The 15,998-nt window shown below is 47.6% G+C and overlaps 2 protein-coding genes across 3 annotated transcripts; both read right to left on the minus strand.

Moving 5' to 3' along the window:
- Positions 1–110: 110 nt before the first annotated feature.
- Positions 111–8,094, minus strand: tab1 (TGF-beta activated kinase 1/MAP3K7 binding protein 1). The gene is made up of 11 exons (XM_089005339.1): positions 8,006–8,094; positions 7,487–7,617; positions 6,606–6,759; positions 6,280–6,375; positions 5,976–6,078; positions 4,705–4,821; positions 4,348–4,459; positions 3,722–3,866; positions 2,607–2,829; positions 1,808–1,955; positions 111–740 (listed from the first exon to the last, which is right to left on the minus strand). Exons 1-11 carry the CDS (start codon positions 8,036–8,038, stop codon positions 536–538), a joined length of 1,467 nt encoding a protein of 488 aa, XP_088861465.1. The 5' UTR covers positions 8,039–8,094; the 3' UTR covers positions 111–535.
- A 1,169-nt stretch (positions 8,095–9,263) lies between these two features.
- syngr1b (synaptogyrin 1b) lies at positions 9,264–15,582 on the minus strand. 2 transcript variants are annotated; one of them, XM_089005342.1, is made up of 4 exons: positions 15,189–15,582; positions 12,672–12,909; positions 12,387–12,532; positions 9,264–9,919 (listed from the first exon to the last, which is right to left on the minus strand). In XM_089005342.1, the coding sequence occupies exons 1-4, from the start codon at positions 15,288–15,290 to the stop codon at positions 9,698–9,700; spliced, it is 708 nt and encodes a 235-aa protein (XP_088861468.1). In that variant the 5' UTR covers positions 15,291–15,582; the 3' UTR covers positions 9,264–9,697. The 2 variants fall into 2 exon arrangements, with proteins under 2 accessions (XP_088861468.1, XP_088861469.1); XM_089005343.1 differs by lacking the exon at positions 9,264–9,919 and adding an exon at positions 9,926–11,419 and having other exon boundaries at positions 15,189–15,580.
- Positions 15,583–15,998: the final 416 nt, after the last annotated feature.

A 15,998-nucleotide genomic window follows, 5' to 3' on the forward strand; every position in this document is an offset into this window, starting at 1 on the left:
ACACACACACACACACACACACACACACACACACACACACACACACACACACACACACACACACACACACACACACACACACACACACACACACACATGAGAATGAAATATTTCTTATCATTTGCAAATGTGTTCCAATTTACTGGTGTTTTTTTTCTCAATAACGCCACAAAATATGTTGTTGCGCATACATATACTTGTAGAAATCATGTACTGTAAAGATGATTGATCAAAATGACAAATGATTTTATCTTAGGAGCAGATTGGTAGACATTAGGTCAAAGTGCCCTAAAAAAAATGGTGCTTTTGGGCTCCATCTTGTGAAGAAATGCTAAATTGCTTTCATTTTTAGGCTGCAAAAAAAAGTTGATTCATTTTGCAGTGAGAGTTCCTCATTGCCAACATTGTTTTGGTTGCAGTGAAAGTTGCATGTGAAGGAGAACAAGAAAGTTGCTGATGCTGCAAGTGACGTGACGTGACAAGTCGTCTCCTTTCTGAAGGATGCGTGCGTGCGTGCGTCCCCCCCGTCCCCCTCTCACTCGACCGCCTGGCCGTCGGCGTTTTGTCCGCCCCACAGGCGGTAAAAGTGCGTAAAGTCCACGTAGGCCGGGACCCGCCCCGTCTCGTCGGGCTGCGCCGCCCGGCTCCCCCGTCGGCGGAAGAGGCTGCCGTCGCCCGAGCTGGAACTGGAGCTCTGCGTCCGCGTGTCGGTGGACTGCAGCGTGGCCGTGGGGCTTTGGCTACCGGATGGAGAGCGGCGGGGGGTCCCGTTGGAAGAGACGAAGAGAGATTATCGAGGCCAACGCGGCGGCGGACAAGCGACAATGCTTCCATTCAGCGGGCTCGAGGACACTTTCTGCCACCGGGCGGTCGGGAGAGTCGAGTCCCTCCCAGCCCAGCCACACTCAGCCAACTCTGAGCACACCCTACACCGGGGGTGTCCGAAGCGGGTCCCGGAGGGCCGCCGTCCTGCCCGTTTTCCAGCTCTCCCAGGAGCAACGCACCTGATTGAAATGATGGGGACCCTTTTGATGCCGCTTCAGAGCCGGCTGATGAGCTGATCATTCGAATCGGGTGCGTTGCTCCCGCGTGAGCTGGAAAACAGGCAGGACGGCGGCCCTCCGGGACCCGCTTCGGACACCCCTGCCCTATCTATCATCCCGAACTCTATTTTTTTTCTGCAAGACCTCACTTCAACCTTTTTTGGGTTGTTTTTGCATGACGACACGACGTCACCGGACATTCCGAAAGGACGCGTCTTGTCTGCGCTCAATTGGAAGAAGAGGAAATAAAAACTCGCCGCGTAAAAAAACAAGCAGAGCGGCGGAGGAACACCAGGGAGCTAATGGCCGACCCAAAATAAATAGAGAGAGAGAGGGGGAAAAAAGGGAAGGGTGAGTGTCTTGGCGACGGGGGGGTTGCGAACCGACTTCTCTCAATGAGCAGCAGGGGAGGGCGCCCGCAAAAATGCGGCTGCCGCTAATGTCAAAACAAACGGCGGAGGGAATACAAGAAGCAACCGCTTCCTTCCTACACTTTGCCGGCGGAACTTCTCGCCTGCTCATGCTCGGACGGCAAATCCAAGTAGGCATCCACGCAAACACAGCAAGATAGCCTTTGCCGGACAACGGGTCCTTCCTGCTCTTTTTACACGATGTCGCTCACTTCGGCTAGCTAGCTATTTGCTATCTGTACTATGTTTATCATCAAGTCAAGTCACACCACTCGAATAAGAGCGGACTTTATTCTGGGCTACTTACTCTATGTGACAAACGTCCCGGAAAAGCGATGGAGCGGGCGCGCTTACCCGGGCGTGGGCGTGCCCTCGTCCGGGGCGGAGGCGGTGCCGTTGGTCAGCGTGCTCTGCGAGGGCATCACCAGCGACAGGGTGACGCTGGTTTTACTGGTGCTTTGGCTGTTGGAGTAAGGCACCGACACCGGGTAGAGGCGGCCGCCTGCAAATTGAAATGAAAATGCTCTCAAATCACTTTGAAACAGTGAATGGATGAATGAATGGCCTTTTGGCAAGAAAATATTCTGTTGTGGTCGCTGGCAATTTGCCTTTCCTCATTCACTCGGTTGACATCTTTTCTTGACCTCAACACCGTTCACCGACCAGTCGTCGTTTATATTTCACGGAGCGAGCGGAGAGTCAAGGCCAAATCTTTATTTTATTAGCTGGCTGGTACGCTAGCTCGCTAGCTGTCGACCTAGCAAGCTATCCGTCTGTATAGCTATTAGCTTTATAGCTGGCTAGCTTTCAGCTATCTAGATAGCTTTCTATCTATTGGAGTAACTTGCAGGGTGAGTGAACGCTGGCGCGTATGGCCGCCGCCACTCACCCACAGAAAACTAATCATGTGACTATAAAGTGACCTTGAGAGTTTTGAAAGGTGCTTAGAAATGAAATGTACTACTATTATTATTGTTGTTTTACCGCCGTCATCATTTTGGTGTCATTAAGAAACTAATATGATATCAATACCTTAGCCGTCTAGCTGACTGTAAGCCGTCTAGCTGGCGGCGATCTGGAGATCTATATTCGCTATTTAATTGCTATCCATTAGCTAGCTAGCTATTAGCTGTGCAGCTGACTGCGCGGGCACCTTGCGTGGGCGTTTGGGCGCCGTCCGCCGCCGCCGCCAGCGGGTAGTTGAGGGTGCGGATGAGCAAGGTCATGTCCTCGTGGCGGGAGCAGAAGGTGGCCCTCTGGCGGCCCGAGGTGAAGACGTCGTGGTGCAGCCGTTTCACGCGCTCCACCACCGACTGGGCGGCCGCCTCCAGCGTGCTCTGCTGCGCCAGCTCGGCCGCCACCATGGCAACCATTTCCTAGGACGGCGCGGGAGCCGGCGGTCACGTCGGGGTCACGTCGGGTCGGGGTCATTCGCTCGTCGGGCTCGTGTTGTGCCGAGTCGTCCAAAGTCTGCCGCTTCAGGGAGCGAGGCGCGGCTACCAAATTACAGGTTATTCATAGCCAAACCGGAGGTAGCCAATTAATAGCACCTTTATTAGATGCAAAATAAGGTAGATTCGGTGTAGTTTTAAGGCTTATTTAGTAGAAAATTATCTTTCATGGGAACGGATTATTCTTATTTTAATGGTTTCATATAGGAAATATATTTTTGCCAGACAAACTTTTCGCCTTACACACCTTACCACTTACAGGGAACTGTAACTATGTGTGTGTGTGTGTGTGTGTGTGTGTGTGTGTGTGTGTATATATATATATATATATATATATATATATATATATATATATATATATATATATATATATATATATAGTGAGAGAGTTTTGAAAAGCACTTATCAATGAAATGTATTATTGTTGTTATTATTAGCTATCTATTAGCTAGCTTTCTATCTAGCTTGCTATCTAGTTGCCTAGCTATTAGCTGTCTAGCTGTTAGCTATTATTTATTAGTTAGCTAGCTTTTTGAGCTATTTGAGTTACTTCCGGCTTGAGTGAATGCTGGCACGTGTGGCTGCCGCTGCTCACCCACTGCAAAACTGATCCTGTGGCTGTAAAGTGACCTTGAGAGTTCTGAAAGGGGCTTCTAAATCAAATGTCTTCTTATTCTATAAAGTGGCTGAGCGAGTTGAAGTTGTAAAACAAAGGCGACGAGTGCAATTGAGCGATTTTCCATTTGACGAGGAAGCATGAGAATGTTTTTGAGGGGTGTTGCCGTCCGTCCGTCCGTCCGTCTGTCTGTCCGTCTACCTTGTTGACGTGTTCGGGCCCGTGCGCGCACTCCAAGGCGTCGATGAGTCCTTCGGACATGAGCAGCAGAAAGCCCGTCACGCTATCCAGCGACTGGCTGCCCAGAATTTCTGGCTCGGCGATGATGGGCCTCGTTTTGGCGGCGCTGGAACACCCCAGAAAAAAACAAACAAATCCTAAAATAAGGTGAAAAGACATCACTTGACAATTTCATTTCATTCAAGTCAGCGAGGTGACAATGTAGTCAGCCGCTTGCGTGTCACCAAAACTCAGATGATGAGGTTGAATGAAAGCTGGCGCATGTGGCTGCTGCTGCTCACCCACAGAAAAAAACTCATCCTGTGACTGGAAAGTGAGTTTTGAAATCAAATGGATTATTATTACTGTTTTGGTGAGAAATTCGGTTCAAGCGGTCTTTGCAATGAGGTCGACGACTACAAGCGTGCCTAAAATTCCGGGTAGAGTGAACGCTGGCGCGAATGGCTGCCGCTGCTCACCCGCACAAAAAAAAAAAATAAATAAATCCTGTGACTGTAAAGTGTCCTTGTGAGTCGCTTCGAAATTAAATGCGTTCTTATTGTAATAAAATAAGGTTGGCGGTGTGTTTGGTGGGTGCCATTATCTACCTGAGCAGGTCAATATCATGATAGTTGATTTTGACCCGGTAGTCTCCGAGCCTCCTGGTGCTGCTCTGCCCAGCGATCTGACCCGCCTGCCTCACGCGGGCCGAATCCAATCCTGGGCGAGATGGAGGGGAGTGAGAGGGCTTTGCGCGTGATATGAGGGAGATGGATCGAAAGTAACAGTGACGGGCATGAAGCAGGTTGGCGGCAGTCGAGTAAGGGGCCGGTCAATGTCAATCACTGTGACGACGCCCCAAACAGAAAGCGTTGCTCTTGCAATTCACCGGAGGAAAATCGCAAAAGCCAGCGAGCGAGCGAGCGCGCGCGCGCGTGTAAGAACAAAGTCAAAAGAGAGCTCACCCAGCGCGGCAAGTCTCTGCAGCTCGTCGTCATTTTCGGTGCTGTGAGGTCGGCCCAGCTGGAAAAACTGGTTCTGGCCGTCGCTGGTGCTTTTGCACAGCAGAGCCCGGTTGGTCCCTGAGAAACATCCATTCATTCCACGTCACAAGCACGCAACACCATTTTTTTTGCTGTCTTCCGAAGCGGATCTTGAACTCGAGTTTTATTTGGTTGTTTAAGGTCAAAGTTCAACATGAGACAGCAAATGTTTGCGTCTGGCGAACCCGCCCCTGACTTTAGTTGTTTCAAATGAACACGCTGGGTGATGCGAGGACCGCCTTCCTCTTATTTGCACAACTGTCCAAACAAGTATCGTCTGCTCTCAAAGTGATGTTGTAATCTGCAGAGTGACAACAGAGGCCAACAAGTTTTGTTTGGTTTCAAAATAGCCGTGTGTGAAGACATGCAAACGGATTTAAAGCACGTTGGGATATGCAGAACTGTCATCATCAATATGTAATTGATATTATGCAACAAAAGACAAGATAGTCTAATGGGAGTCAAACTACAGACGACTTGTGTTTCGCATCGTGGAGATCAAAGCGAAGAATTTGATGACGATGCTGCCAGCAAAGAGCATTTGCAAATGTTGATTTTGCATCGGGCTTTTTAAAAATATATATTCAAACTAAAGACCGTTTTACGGATAATTAAAAACAATGCGAAAGAAAATAATGTCAATTTCATGCTAAAGGATGTTAAATTAACCCGGAAGTAACTCAAATACATAGAAAGCTAGCTAGCTAGCCAATCGATAGCCAACAGATACCTGGCTAGACAGCCAGCCAGCTAGATAGTGAATAGATAGCTAGCTAGCTAGCCAGCCAGATAGCTAGCCGGAGCTAATATATATCAAATAGCTAGCAAATATAATAATACTACTACTACTGCTAATAATAATAATAATAATAATCAGTACATGTGTATGTAATGCATTGTATTTTGGACAGCCGCCCTCATTTCAAGCTCATTTAACTCCAGACTCATACAATTTAGGAAATAACTTTTTTTTGCCACTGCTCACCCGCAGAAAAACGTATCCTGTGACTGTAAAGTGACCTTGAGAGTTTTGAAAGGCGCTTAGAAATGAAATGTATTATTATTATTATTATTATTAAATTGATTGAGCGGATGGCAAATGTGGCGCAAGAATGACAAAATCTGGTAAGAAAGTCAAAGGGCCTCAGGGCCCCCCCACGCCCCCAACTGGTGTGTTTGTGCTGGTTTCGTACCAACGTTTGCAATGTAGAGTTTGTTGTTGAGGATGAGCGCCACGATAGCCATGGCTCCTCCAGACACCTCCTGCTCTAACTCCTTCAAGCGCTCCTGCACCTTCTGTAGATTGTATGATTGCAAAACAAAAACAATGAAAAGGGACAATGAAAACGAATAAGAGAGAGCATTCAGGAGTCAAGCACCCAAAGCCAGTATGAATCGTGTTCAGCCCATGTGAAGGCCTTTTCAAGGTAGGCCATTGTTTATCCCTGTCGTGATTTTGTTCACTTTCACAAACTGCGATAACCTCGGTACACACACCTCGCTATGTGGTAGCATGTAGCCAGACAGGTTAGCTTTCTCTGCCAGAGCGTCGTCGATGGTGTGCAAGTAGCTCTTCTCCACCACCTCAAACGCCTGCACCGACACAAAACATTCATTTGGCAAGACAATGGATTGGGGGGAAATGGCACACGGCAGCTAAATACAAATATGGGAGCCTGCGTAGGTGCTGTTGTTTGATTTCATATCCCTGTGTGTGTGTGTGTCCCTGTGACCAGTTTCCGTGTGTGTGTGTGTGTGTGTGTGTGTGTGTGTGTGTGTGTGTGTGTGTGTGCGTGCGTGCGTGTGTGTGGTATCACACCAACCTGCGTAAGGATCCTGCGGATATCAGCGTCCGTGTGGTCGGCGCTGAGCTGCTCCAGCAGGAGTTCGGCTGTAAGACACTGCGAAGCAAAGCTGGCCACTCGACTGCCATCGTAGCCGTTGAAGACGCCGTAGAGGGAGCAGCCATCCTCACTCCTGGACAAAAAGGGGGCGAAGAGGTATTTGGTATACTTTCTGCAGGTACGCTACAGTGAGCTCTATTCCACCGCCGTTGATTGTTTCTGTCCAGTGAAGCGAGCGCACTCTGTACTCGCAGTGGTATCTCATTGCATTTTTTGTGAAGTACGTGATGGTTTTTGGTGGGATTTTCCAAGCTATGCAGCTTATGATGACGTATTACACGTTTCCCTCCATGCGGGTTCTTGAAATTTCCCAATAAGACAACGAGAAAAAATGGATTAAAGTTGACGCTCTTTTTGCTAACACTACAGCTTATAAAGGGGACTACGTTGTATTTTTATAACTTGTAGAAGTGTCATAATATATATTTTTCTCCTACGTTGTATTTTTATAACTTGTAGAAGTGTCATAATATATATTTTTCTCCTTAACTGCCAGGTTTCAAGCAAAAAGAAGCATTAGCATGTTTATTTCTAGAGCTCGCAATTCTCTTTCCTAGTATTCAGTGACAGCCATTTTGGATTTCTGACGAAAATCTGCCTGCATTCCATCGTTGATATTTGCTCATTTTTACAGGCAGAAAATCCTCTCATATTTCCCAAATTAAACATTCCATGATTTCCTTATTATTTGTCATAGAACAATGATCTATACATCATTTGAAAGCTATTTAAATGCACTTTAATCGGGTATGAGACAATGTGTGATGGGTTATGATTGCAAAATGTCGTGGCATCCCCACCTGAAGCGAAGGTGTGTGTCTTCATTGGGGTGGCTCTGCGTGCCTTTGCCATCAGGGCCGTAGACGCAGTTGGGTGCCGTGCCAACGCCGCAAAGTTGGCACAGAGGAAGGTCGTCGGTCCAACTCTGATGCTACAAAACAAGGCAGCATCCCATTAGGAAATCTTCCGATCAAGACGCTATTGTCTCGTCTCATTAAGAAACCAAAACTTTTAGCTATGGCCTCGTGTTCTCGTTTTTTGCGTATCACGACACACACGTTGTAGCTTTTAAACATTGTCGTATAAATGCTTTTTTTCAACATTAATCGTCTGGGAGTGGAGCTCGTACGTTAGCAACGTAGCTGGCTAGCACATCACAGAACTACACTCAAACACACGAAAATGTGAAAACAGAAAAACAAATGAAACCCACCGAGACGGGTATTAGAAATAATTTTCAATTTATCCTAAGCAGTAAAATGTGAGGGGTTTTTTTTTTCACTAAAAACACGTGGAGGAAGAACGAAGTTTGTACTTACACTCTGCATCAAATTCCTCCGCTGAGCCGCCATGTTGGAAGTGGGCAGGGTGCTTTCAAGTACAGTCGAAAATGCCACATTCCAAAGTACCCGGCGTGATATTTTTCCCCCAAAAATATTTTACATAGTCAGAACTGAAATAAGTCATTTTAAATAACCAGTTCAGACAATTGCTGGTTGCTTTCGAATTTGTATTGTTCTATTTTACTTCGATGCAAGAATAATCAGTGATGAGAAATTATAATTTCCGGTAGTGAAATTGAAGGTCAAACCAGCAGAGCTAGTCGGATGTTTTCATCCATAAAAATGTATTTTGACGTGCAGACGAGATTTTGCAATTTGCAATTTGAAACAAGGCGAATATTTAGAAGAAAAAACCCACAACCCTCTTCAATTGCTGCTGTGGACTGCGAATTTCCCCATTGCGGGACGAATAAAGGTATTCTGATTCTGATTCTGATTCTGAAAAATAAACATCACCCCTGGGTTATCAGTCGGCGTTTTTGGCCAGCTGTGCCATCGCGTGGCGAAAGTAAGGATTGCAATAGCTCTCCATCTCCAATCAAAAAGAAGCAAGACTGGAAGAACTTTTTAGATCTATTTGAGTTACTTTCGGGTTGAGTGAACGCATGCGTGTGTGGCTGCCGCTGCTCATCCACAGAAACACAGAAAAAACTTATCCTGCGACTGTAAAGTGACCTTGAGTTTTGAAAGGCGATTATAAATGAAATGTCTTATTATGATCATTATCAGCATAACCGCAAGCATAATAATCTTAATACTAAAAAGATACATCACACACAGCAGCTTCTCTTCCGTGTTTACTGTCATTGGTTGAAAGCAAGAACATCCAAATCCGACACATTCTGTCTACGTTTTGAAATGGATTGGATTGGATATGCCTTTATTAGTCTCACAGTGGAGAAATTGACATTTCACAGCAGCAAAGTGATGGAAGGAGAACTTTTCTTGTTTTAACATCTTTGACAGGGGACATCACGCACGTCGACACCGACACACTTGCACGCTATAAAGTAAACAGGTGTGTGCATATACTTTAAAAGCTTGTTCACATATTTTTACTCTCATTACGATTATTACAGCAAAATAAACCTATCTCCCCGCGCAACAGAAAAGGTGGAGGCAAGCCAGATCAGCAAAAAAAGCTAGCTTATGCTTAGAATATCTTGTTTTCTATCCTTTCACTCCCACCCCAACCCCATCCCTCTTCAATTGCTGCTGTGGACTGCAAATTTCCCCATTGCGGGACGAATAAAGGTATTCTGATTCTGATTCTGATTCTAGCTGCTTTCCGTGAATCCAAATCAACAGAGGTTTTTCAACCTCTTCTATTGCCTAAGACCATTGCTCAGGCAACGCAGAAACACCCTTAGCAACACGTAGCAATGGTCCACTTAGCATACCGGTAGGGGACGCTAAGTCACACAAACGCACACCTCGTTGGTGTTTCTCGATGATCTCCTTCTTCGGCTCGACCGTCATCTTCTTTTGTGTCCTCTTTTGCTCCCATAATAGCAAAAGCACTCCACTTGATAACAAACCATGTCCGCAGTCAAAGAAAGGGGTGACGAAAAGTAGTTTGTGAGCTAAAGCGTTGGCAAGCTGAGCTACGACTGTACTTGATTTCAAGTCAGAGAAGACCTCCAATTTGCCGTCCAGCTCCGCCATCCCTCAGTAGTCCTGACGCTGGTAGCCGGCGGTGGCGTCAAAAACGCTGTCCCCCGCCCGGCCTCCCCCTTCACCCGGCGGGCTGTCCAGGTGGTCCCCACCGAAGGAGGCGTAGGGCCGGCCGCCGGCCGCCGCCTCCTGACCGGGGTCCGTGTACTCCTGGGAGAAGAGGGCCGAGGCGGAGCCTAGCTTGTAGCGTCGGAAGCCCAGGAAGGCCTGGCCGGCCTTGGGGAAGGAATCCCAGTGACCATTGGGGGGGGGGGGGAGTTGGAGGGACGAGACGTTTGCAGAAGCAGAAGTCACAGAAGAACATGGAGGTGTGTTAGAAAGAGACAGAAGACAAATATTGATTAGTCGGCAGGACGAAGCAGGCCAAAATGGATTAGTTGGTCATCATACATTTCATTTAGAAGCGCCTTTCAAAACTCTCACTTTACAGTCACGGGAGAAGTTTTTCTGTGGGTGAGCAGCAGCAGCCACACGCGCCAGCAATCACTCAACCCAGAAGTAACTCAAATAGATAGAAAGCTAGTGAATAGATAGCTGATGGACAGCTAGCCAGCCAACGAGACCACTAATAGATAGCTAACAGATACTAACATATAGCAAATAAATAGGTAGGTAGCTTGATAGCCAGCTAATAGATGGCTAGCTAGCTAGCCAGCTAGACCACTAATAGATAGCTAATAGAGAGCTAACATATAGCAAACAGATAGCTTGATAGGTAGCTCGACTGTCATAATTTATGATGTAACAGGAACCCTCACCATGGATTGTTTTCAAAGATTTTCTTCTTCACCGTATTAATGTAACTAATTCATTAAGTAATGAATTAGTTTGCACCTTCATGCTAATGTAGCCAATCAAGATGATTCTGATTGTGATCCGGAAAGGCTCCAGGCCGTGCGCAATGTCTACGTTGCGCACGGTAGACTACTATGACTACTAGACGACTAATGTCTACGCCATGTCATACATTGATGACATGACGTCTGCGTCATGTCATCAATGTATAAATCGTCTTGTAGTTCTTGAGAATACGTACGTCCCAAATTGCCGCCACACTTGCTTTTGCAGCTCATCAAACTAACGTGAAGACCACAAGATTGGAAAGAAGAGACGTGACCCGATACAGGTAACATCGCATTTATAACCAACTCAACTTACGACCACGACCTCTTTAGACAATTGTAATTCTCCGCCTGGCACCGCAATGCGCTAGCAGGCCGGCAACGTGTACGACAATTTTGGCTAGCCAGCCAGCATCTCGCACACCAGGGGGGTGGGGGGGAGCTTATGAGTCATTTAGCCTCCAAGTCTCTACGCAACGTTTTGAATGGGTTTCGACTGACGACCATTTTGACTTACGACCGTTTGGTCGGAACGGAACTCGGCCGTAAATCGGATGCTACCTGTATTTTTGTGCATTCACGCTGACTAAAGTCGAAATGAGATGGCTAGTTTTGTCTTTTGAAAGAAGAAGAAGAAATCAAGTCGTCATTCCCATTCACCATTTCAAGGCAATACAAATGACAGAAGGGAAATGGTGGCAAGCGTCACGCGGTGCTTTTATTGCGACGTTTGAAGCGTTGTGAGAAATGATTGGAAAAAGGGCGTCTTTGATCAGACGAGCGGCTGGGGAGGCTGAGGTGGGAACAGCTTGGTGTATTCCTCTTCAAAGGACACCTTCTTAAACTTCTCCATGGAGAACAGAGCCTGGGCGCCCTGTCGGAACAACACGCGGCATGTCGGTCAACAAAGCGGACGGCCGTCACGCTCCGTCTGTCGCGCCCAAAAACGACTTTCACCTTCACTTCACGCCATCAAAACAAACAACGTTACAAAAATCGAAAGACAATCTTCTCCGACTCATCACAATTACATCCATCCATCCAATCATAATACTAATCCATTTCATTTCTAAGCGCCTTTCAAAACTCTCAAGGTCACTTTACAGTCACGGGATACGTTTTTTTTCTGTGGGTGAGCAGCGGCAGCTACATGCGCCAGCGTTCACTCAACCCGGAATAACTCAAATAGATAGAAAGCTAGCTAGCTAGCTAGCCGATACATAGCTAATACATAGCTACCTAGCTCGATAGCTAGATAGTTAATAGCTAGCAAGATAGCCAGCTAGTTATGTTTAACTTTCACGTCCAGCGCGGATGCATTTATCTATCCATCTGTCTATTTATTTCACTATTTATAGAGGTATTCATTTATTTACATATATACTTAGATTTATTCTTGCACATATTTATTTAAATGTACTCATTCACTCACTTATTCATTCATTTATTTTTCCATGTGTGTATTTATTTATTTAGTATTATTTATATATCTGTTTAATTACTGTATTTACACATTCGTGTTTCCTTTTTTACCTATTTGTATGTCTCAATGTATTTCTTTCTTTACGACAGCAGCAATAAGCGATGATACGTGGAAAAAAAAGGAGAAAAAAAACACAAGACACGCGGCGGAAGCACATCCGGGCCGTGAAGTGTGCACTGGGAGGACGCTTTTCTCCGATCGGTTGCTTTGCGTCCGGTTCAGGGAGCCACATGACGTCAGCTTTCCACGTTTTCCACGTTTTCCACCTTTCGGGATTGTTGGGTGTGAAGTTTTGAAGACCTTTAACGTGTCACAAGGCCAAAATAAAAAAAAAGCAAATAGAAAGACGGGAGCGTACCCAAGTAAAGATGGAGAAGAAAGAGAAGGCGATGGCGGCTCGGGCGGCGTCCCCGCGCTCCCTCAACGGGTCGTCCCGCCGGTCGGTCGCCTGCCACTGATTGGCCAGGAAGCAGAAGCCGACGAACCACGCGAAGGACCAGAAGGCTGCAAACAGGAAGCGACGGGTCAAAAGACAGGGCTTTGAAAGTGCGCCCGGCTTGACGCTAAGAGCGCAAAAGGCCGCCGTCCGGCCGGCGCGGGCGAGCGAGGCCGAGATCGGCCGCCCAAAGGCTCCCGGGCCCACCTGACACGCCGAGGTCGGCCAGCGCCGCCTTCTTGCGCTCTTTGACGCCGCTGATCTGCGGGAAGTAGACGTCCAGGGCCAGCAAGGCCAGGCAGCACAGGAAGGCCACGGAAGCCACGAACACGCCGTAGTTGCAAGCGTTTTGGTTGCGGTTGAAAATGCAGAACTCCTGCACCCGGTCGGGTGTGTTGATGTAGCCCTCGTTGGCGATGCAGCCCAAGATGACCGCCGAGAAGAGCTGCGGCCCAAACAAAAACACGTCCACGCCCGCGGGGGAGTTGCGCCGGTGAATTAGCTTTGGTGCTAAATCCCGCTCAAATCTCTGCTGGCCCGAACGTATCCGAATCATGAATTCTCCGTTGTCCATCAACGCTTATGAAATCATTCCAAATTGGCTTTCGGCTTCCTTTCATTGCTTTTCGTTCCCTTCCGGATGGGGTTTCGTATTTAATCATCATCATCATCATCATAATGCATTTGCTTTCCGAGGTCACAGGATCCGTTTTTGTGCGGGTGAGCGATTGATTCCCCAATCGATTTGTGAATGGCGGCGACTAAGTTGAAAGGTCTCGAAAGCTGAACTCTTCAAACCGTGTAAATAAAAAAACACCCCAACAAAGATGAAAAGCCCTCAGCGAGAACTCACAATTGGCTGGCGGGAGGAAAGGTCACGCTGAAAGCGGGAATCCCAAAGCAAAACTCCAAAACAGCCGTTGGAGCCCAAAGTGTTTTTGGAAAGCCGCGAAACCCCGACAACCTGCGTGGAAAATCAAGTCAAGAACACGAGGCCAGATTAAAAAGCCACGCTCGTCACTGTGGGTCGGAACCCAAGCGAGGCGCCGCATTCCCGCTCTGCGCTAAAGCGAGCGTGTGACGCGTGAGCCCAGGCCGGCGCGCTCCCGTCGGCCCTCGCCTTCCCTTCCTTCGTGACGTAACAAAGAAAGAAAATCACAAGAGACCAAGCAGGGATGAAAGGAAGCCGTGTGTAGGACCGCACGAGGGCCTTTGGTCTTGTGACCGATGGACGGACGGACGGACGGACGTGCATGCTCCGTGTGTGCTTTAAGGGACAAGCGACGCCTCCGGACAAGTTGGCGGACGAGTCATTTGTCACATGACTTGAAATGAGCGCCTTTGACAAAGATTCCAAAGCGAGATTTGACCTTTTAAGACTGCCGCTGAATATTCAGGAGGGCTTGTTTTCCCGTTGATGACGATGCCTGATGTGACGTCACGGGGGGAAAGCGACACACAGTGCATTATGGGTACTTTTCTTCCGTCTGAAAACACCGTGTTGACGGCCAAATTTGAAGGGAAACGACATCAATAACGCCATGGCGAATGGTTGCGCGTGGCAGCCAATTGCGCTAACACGCATCAAGAAGGTGGAAGCGGACAAACCACGCGGCATTTCCAACGCAGCGGAGCGGTATAGCGCCAGCCGAGGAGCTCCCCGGACGGAGTGCGCCAATCCCCGCTTGGATAACCGCGGTCATCCTATCAGCCTGACAATGGCGAGAAAGTCGCTTCCGGGCGTCTTCAATTTTAAAACCACGTCGGCTGGAAGCCTGACCTCGAAAGCGCAACTCGGACGCTGTCTTGGAAGCCCGACCCTGATGGAATAGCTTCATTTGAAAGTCAGGGCTTGTTTTGCAGACCCTAGCCCTTGTTGAAACCACAAGACACTTTTAAAACCTGAAACTTAAAATCCCAACAAAGTCTTGAAAGCCTAATTTGAGACGCTCGCCTTCATTGCTACCAAGATTTCAAACCCTCGCCTGAACCGCCGTCTCTTTCCTTTGAGCCTAATTTGAAACCCTAATCTGTGTTGAAATCACAAGCCTACCTCTTGCTTGGAACACCAACCACGCATTGTGGAAACGGTAACAGCAAACAGGATGAAAAGAGGCGCGACACATGACGCGACGAGCCACAAAAGACACGCTAAAAACATGCAAATCGCATCACATGGCTAAATTGTGACACGTGAGCGCTAGCTAACCAAGGTTTGCACGCGGCCGAAGGAATGTCGCCGCGTTGTGTCACTCTTTGCTTTTCGGTCGCTAAGCGTGCTAACCGTCGCTTGGCATCGTGCTAATCCTTTGCGACGATCTGTGCGACGATGGTATGTCGTTCCAAATTGAGGATGAACGTCAAGACAATTAGCGTAGCAAAAAAAAAAAATAATAATAATAATACAAAAATGAACTCATTCACTGCCATTCACAAATTTGTTTGGGAATTGAAAATAGGATGTAGAGCGCCCTTCATGAATTTGTTTGGATATTGTTTTTGCTTTTTTGGGTCCTGATAAAGCGCTGGCCATGGCCTCTGACAATGTTTTTTCACTTGGACAAGGGGGCAGCATTTCCTTTTTTTTTTCATGTCCCCCCCCCCCCCCCCCCCCCCCCTTGTTCTGCCATGTTTGTTTACCGCTACCCTTCACCGTGCACAATTCCAATGACCACTTCCAGGGAGAAAGGACCTTTTTTTTGAATGTGTCGGTTTGGAACTCACCCAGGACACAATGCGGAGTATGGTCTGAGGTTGCTGGAAGAAGGTGAGCGGGTCGAAGGCTCCTCCGGCTCTGCCGGCTCCGTACGACTGCATCCCTTCCATGGCGTCCCCCGCCGCCGCCGCCGCCGCCGCCGCCGCCTTGCTTGATCCTTTCCTCCCCGGGCTCGCAGCCGGATCTTGCCAATTGGTGACAATTGGTGTCCTCGCGCTTTTCTGTTTTCCCGATCGTTCAACAATATTGATGATGCCGACGACGCGGAGTGGAGTGCAGTGGATTCCACCCACCTCCCCAAATGTGCGCGTTGGGCGAAAGGTGCGCGTGATTGGATGGCTTCCCTCTTCACAAATCGTGCGAACGCGCAAGCCGGTGTCACGCGCAAATCGGACACGCGCACGTTCTCACGTGAAGTCACGAGCTCGTTCACGCACGTCACTGCCTGAAGGTTTTTTTGAATTAAGATAGAAAACGTTTTAGAACGTATATATACTAGTGACAAAAGGCTAAATTATGAACAATTATCTGAAATAAACAATTTCTTGCGAAAAAGTCGACAATTTTTTCCACAGGTATCGTCGGTAGGCAGTTTTATCGCCCTCTGGTGGTTTCCGGCAACATCGTCCAAAGGGAGCGATTCCTACGCGTACACCAACCGTCACTGTCAAATAGTAAACGCCATAATTGTCACATTTATGTCCAAAAGATCAACACGTGAGATAGCGAGAGTCTAAAAGTGAAATGTAGCCTTGTAGGAAAGATTTTGGGCAAACTAAACTAAACTCGCCGTTTCGACATCAACCAATAAGAATGCG

The sequence above is a fragment of the Hippocampus bargibanti genome, linkage group LG10, assembly GCF_051943395.1.
Source record: "Hippocampus bargibanti isolate YZ-2025 linkage group LG10, ASM5194339v1, whole genome shotgun sequence".
Taxonomy (NCBI): domain Eukaryota; kingdom Metazoa; phylum Chordata; class Actinopteri; order Syngnathiformes; family Syngnathidae; genus Hippocampus; species Hippocampus bargibanti.

What these genes read in the sequence shown, in the direction of transcription:
- tab1 (XM_089005339.1), bottom strand. Translation starts at nt 8,038, where the DNA reads ATGGCGGCTCAGCGGAGGAATTTGATGCAGAGT. An exon ending in ACTCTACATTGCAAACGTTG is followed by an intron (nt 4,822 to 5,975) that starts GTACGAAACCAG and finishes GATGTTTCTCAG; the next exon opens with GGACCAACCGGGCTCTGCTG. An exon ending in GCAGAGACTTGCCGCGCTGG is followed by an intron (nt 4,460 to 4,704) that starts GTGAGCTCTCTT and finishes CATCTCGCCCAG; the next exon opens with GATTGGATTCGGCCCGCGTG.
- syngr1b (XM_089005342.1), bottom strand. Translation starts at nt 15,290, where the DNA reads ATGGAAGGGATGCAGTCGTACGGAGCCGGCAGAGCCGGAGGAGCCTTC. An exon ending in TACTCCGCATTGTGTCCTGG is followed by an intron (nt 12,910 to 15,188) that starts GTGAGTTCCAAA and finishes TTTGGGCCGCAG; the next exon opens with CTCTTCTCGGCGGTCATCTT. An exon ending in TCTTCTCCATCTTTACTTGG is followed by an intron (nt 9,920 to 12,386) that starts GTACGCTCCCGT and finishes TCCTTCCCCAAG; the next exon opens with GCCGGCCAGGCCTTCCTGGG.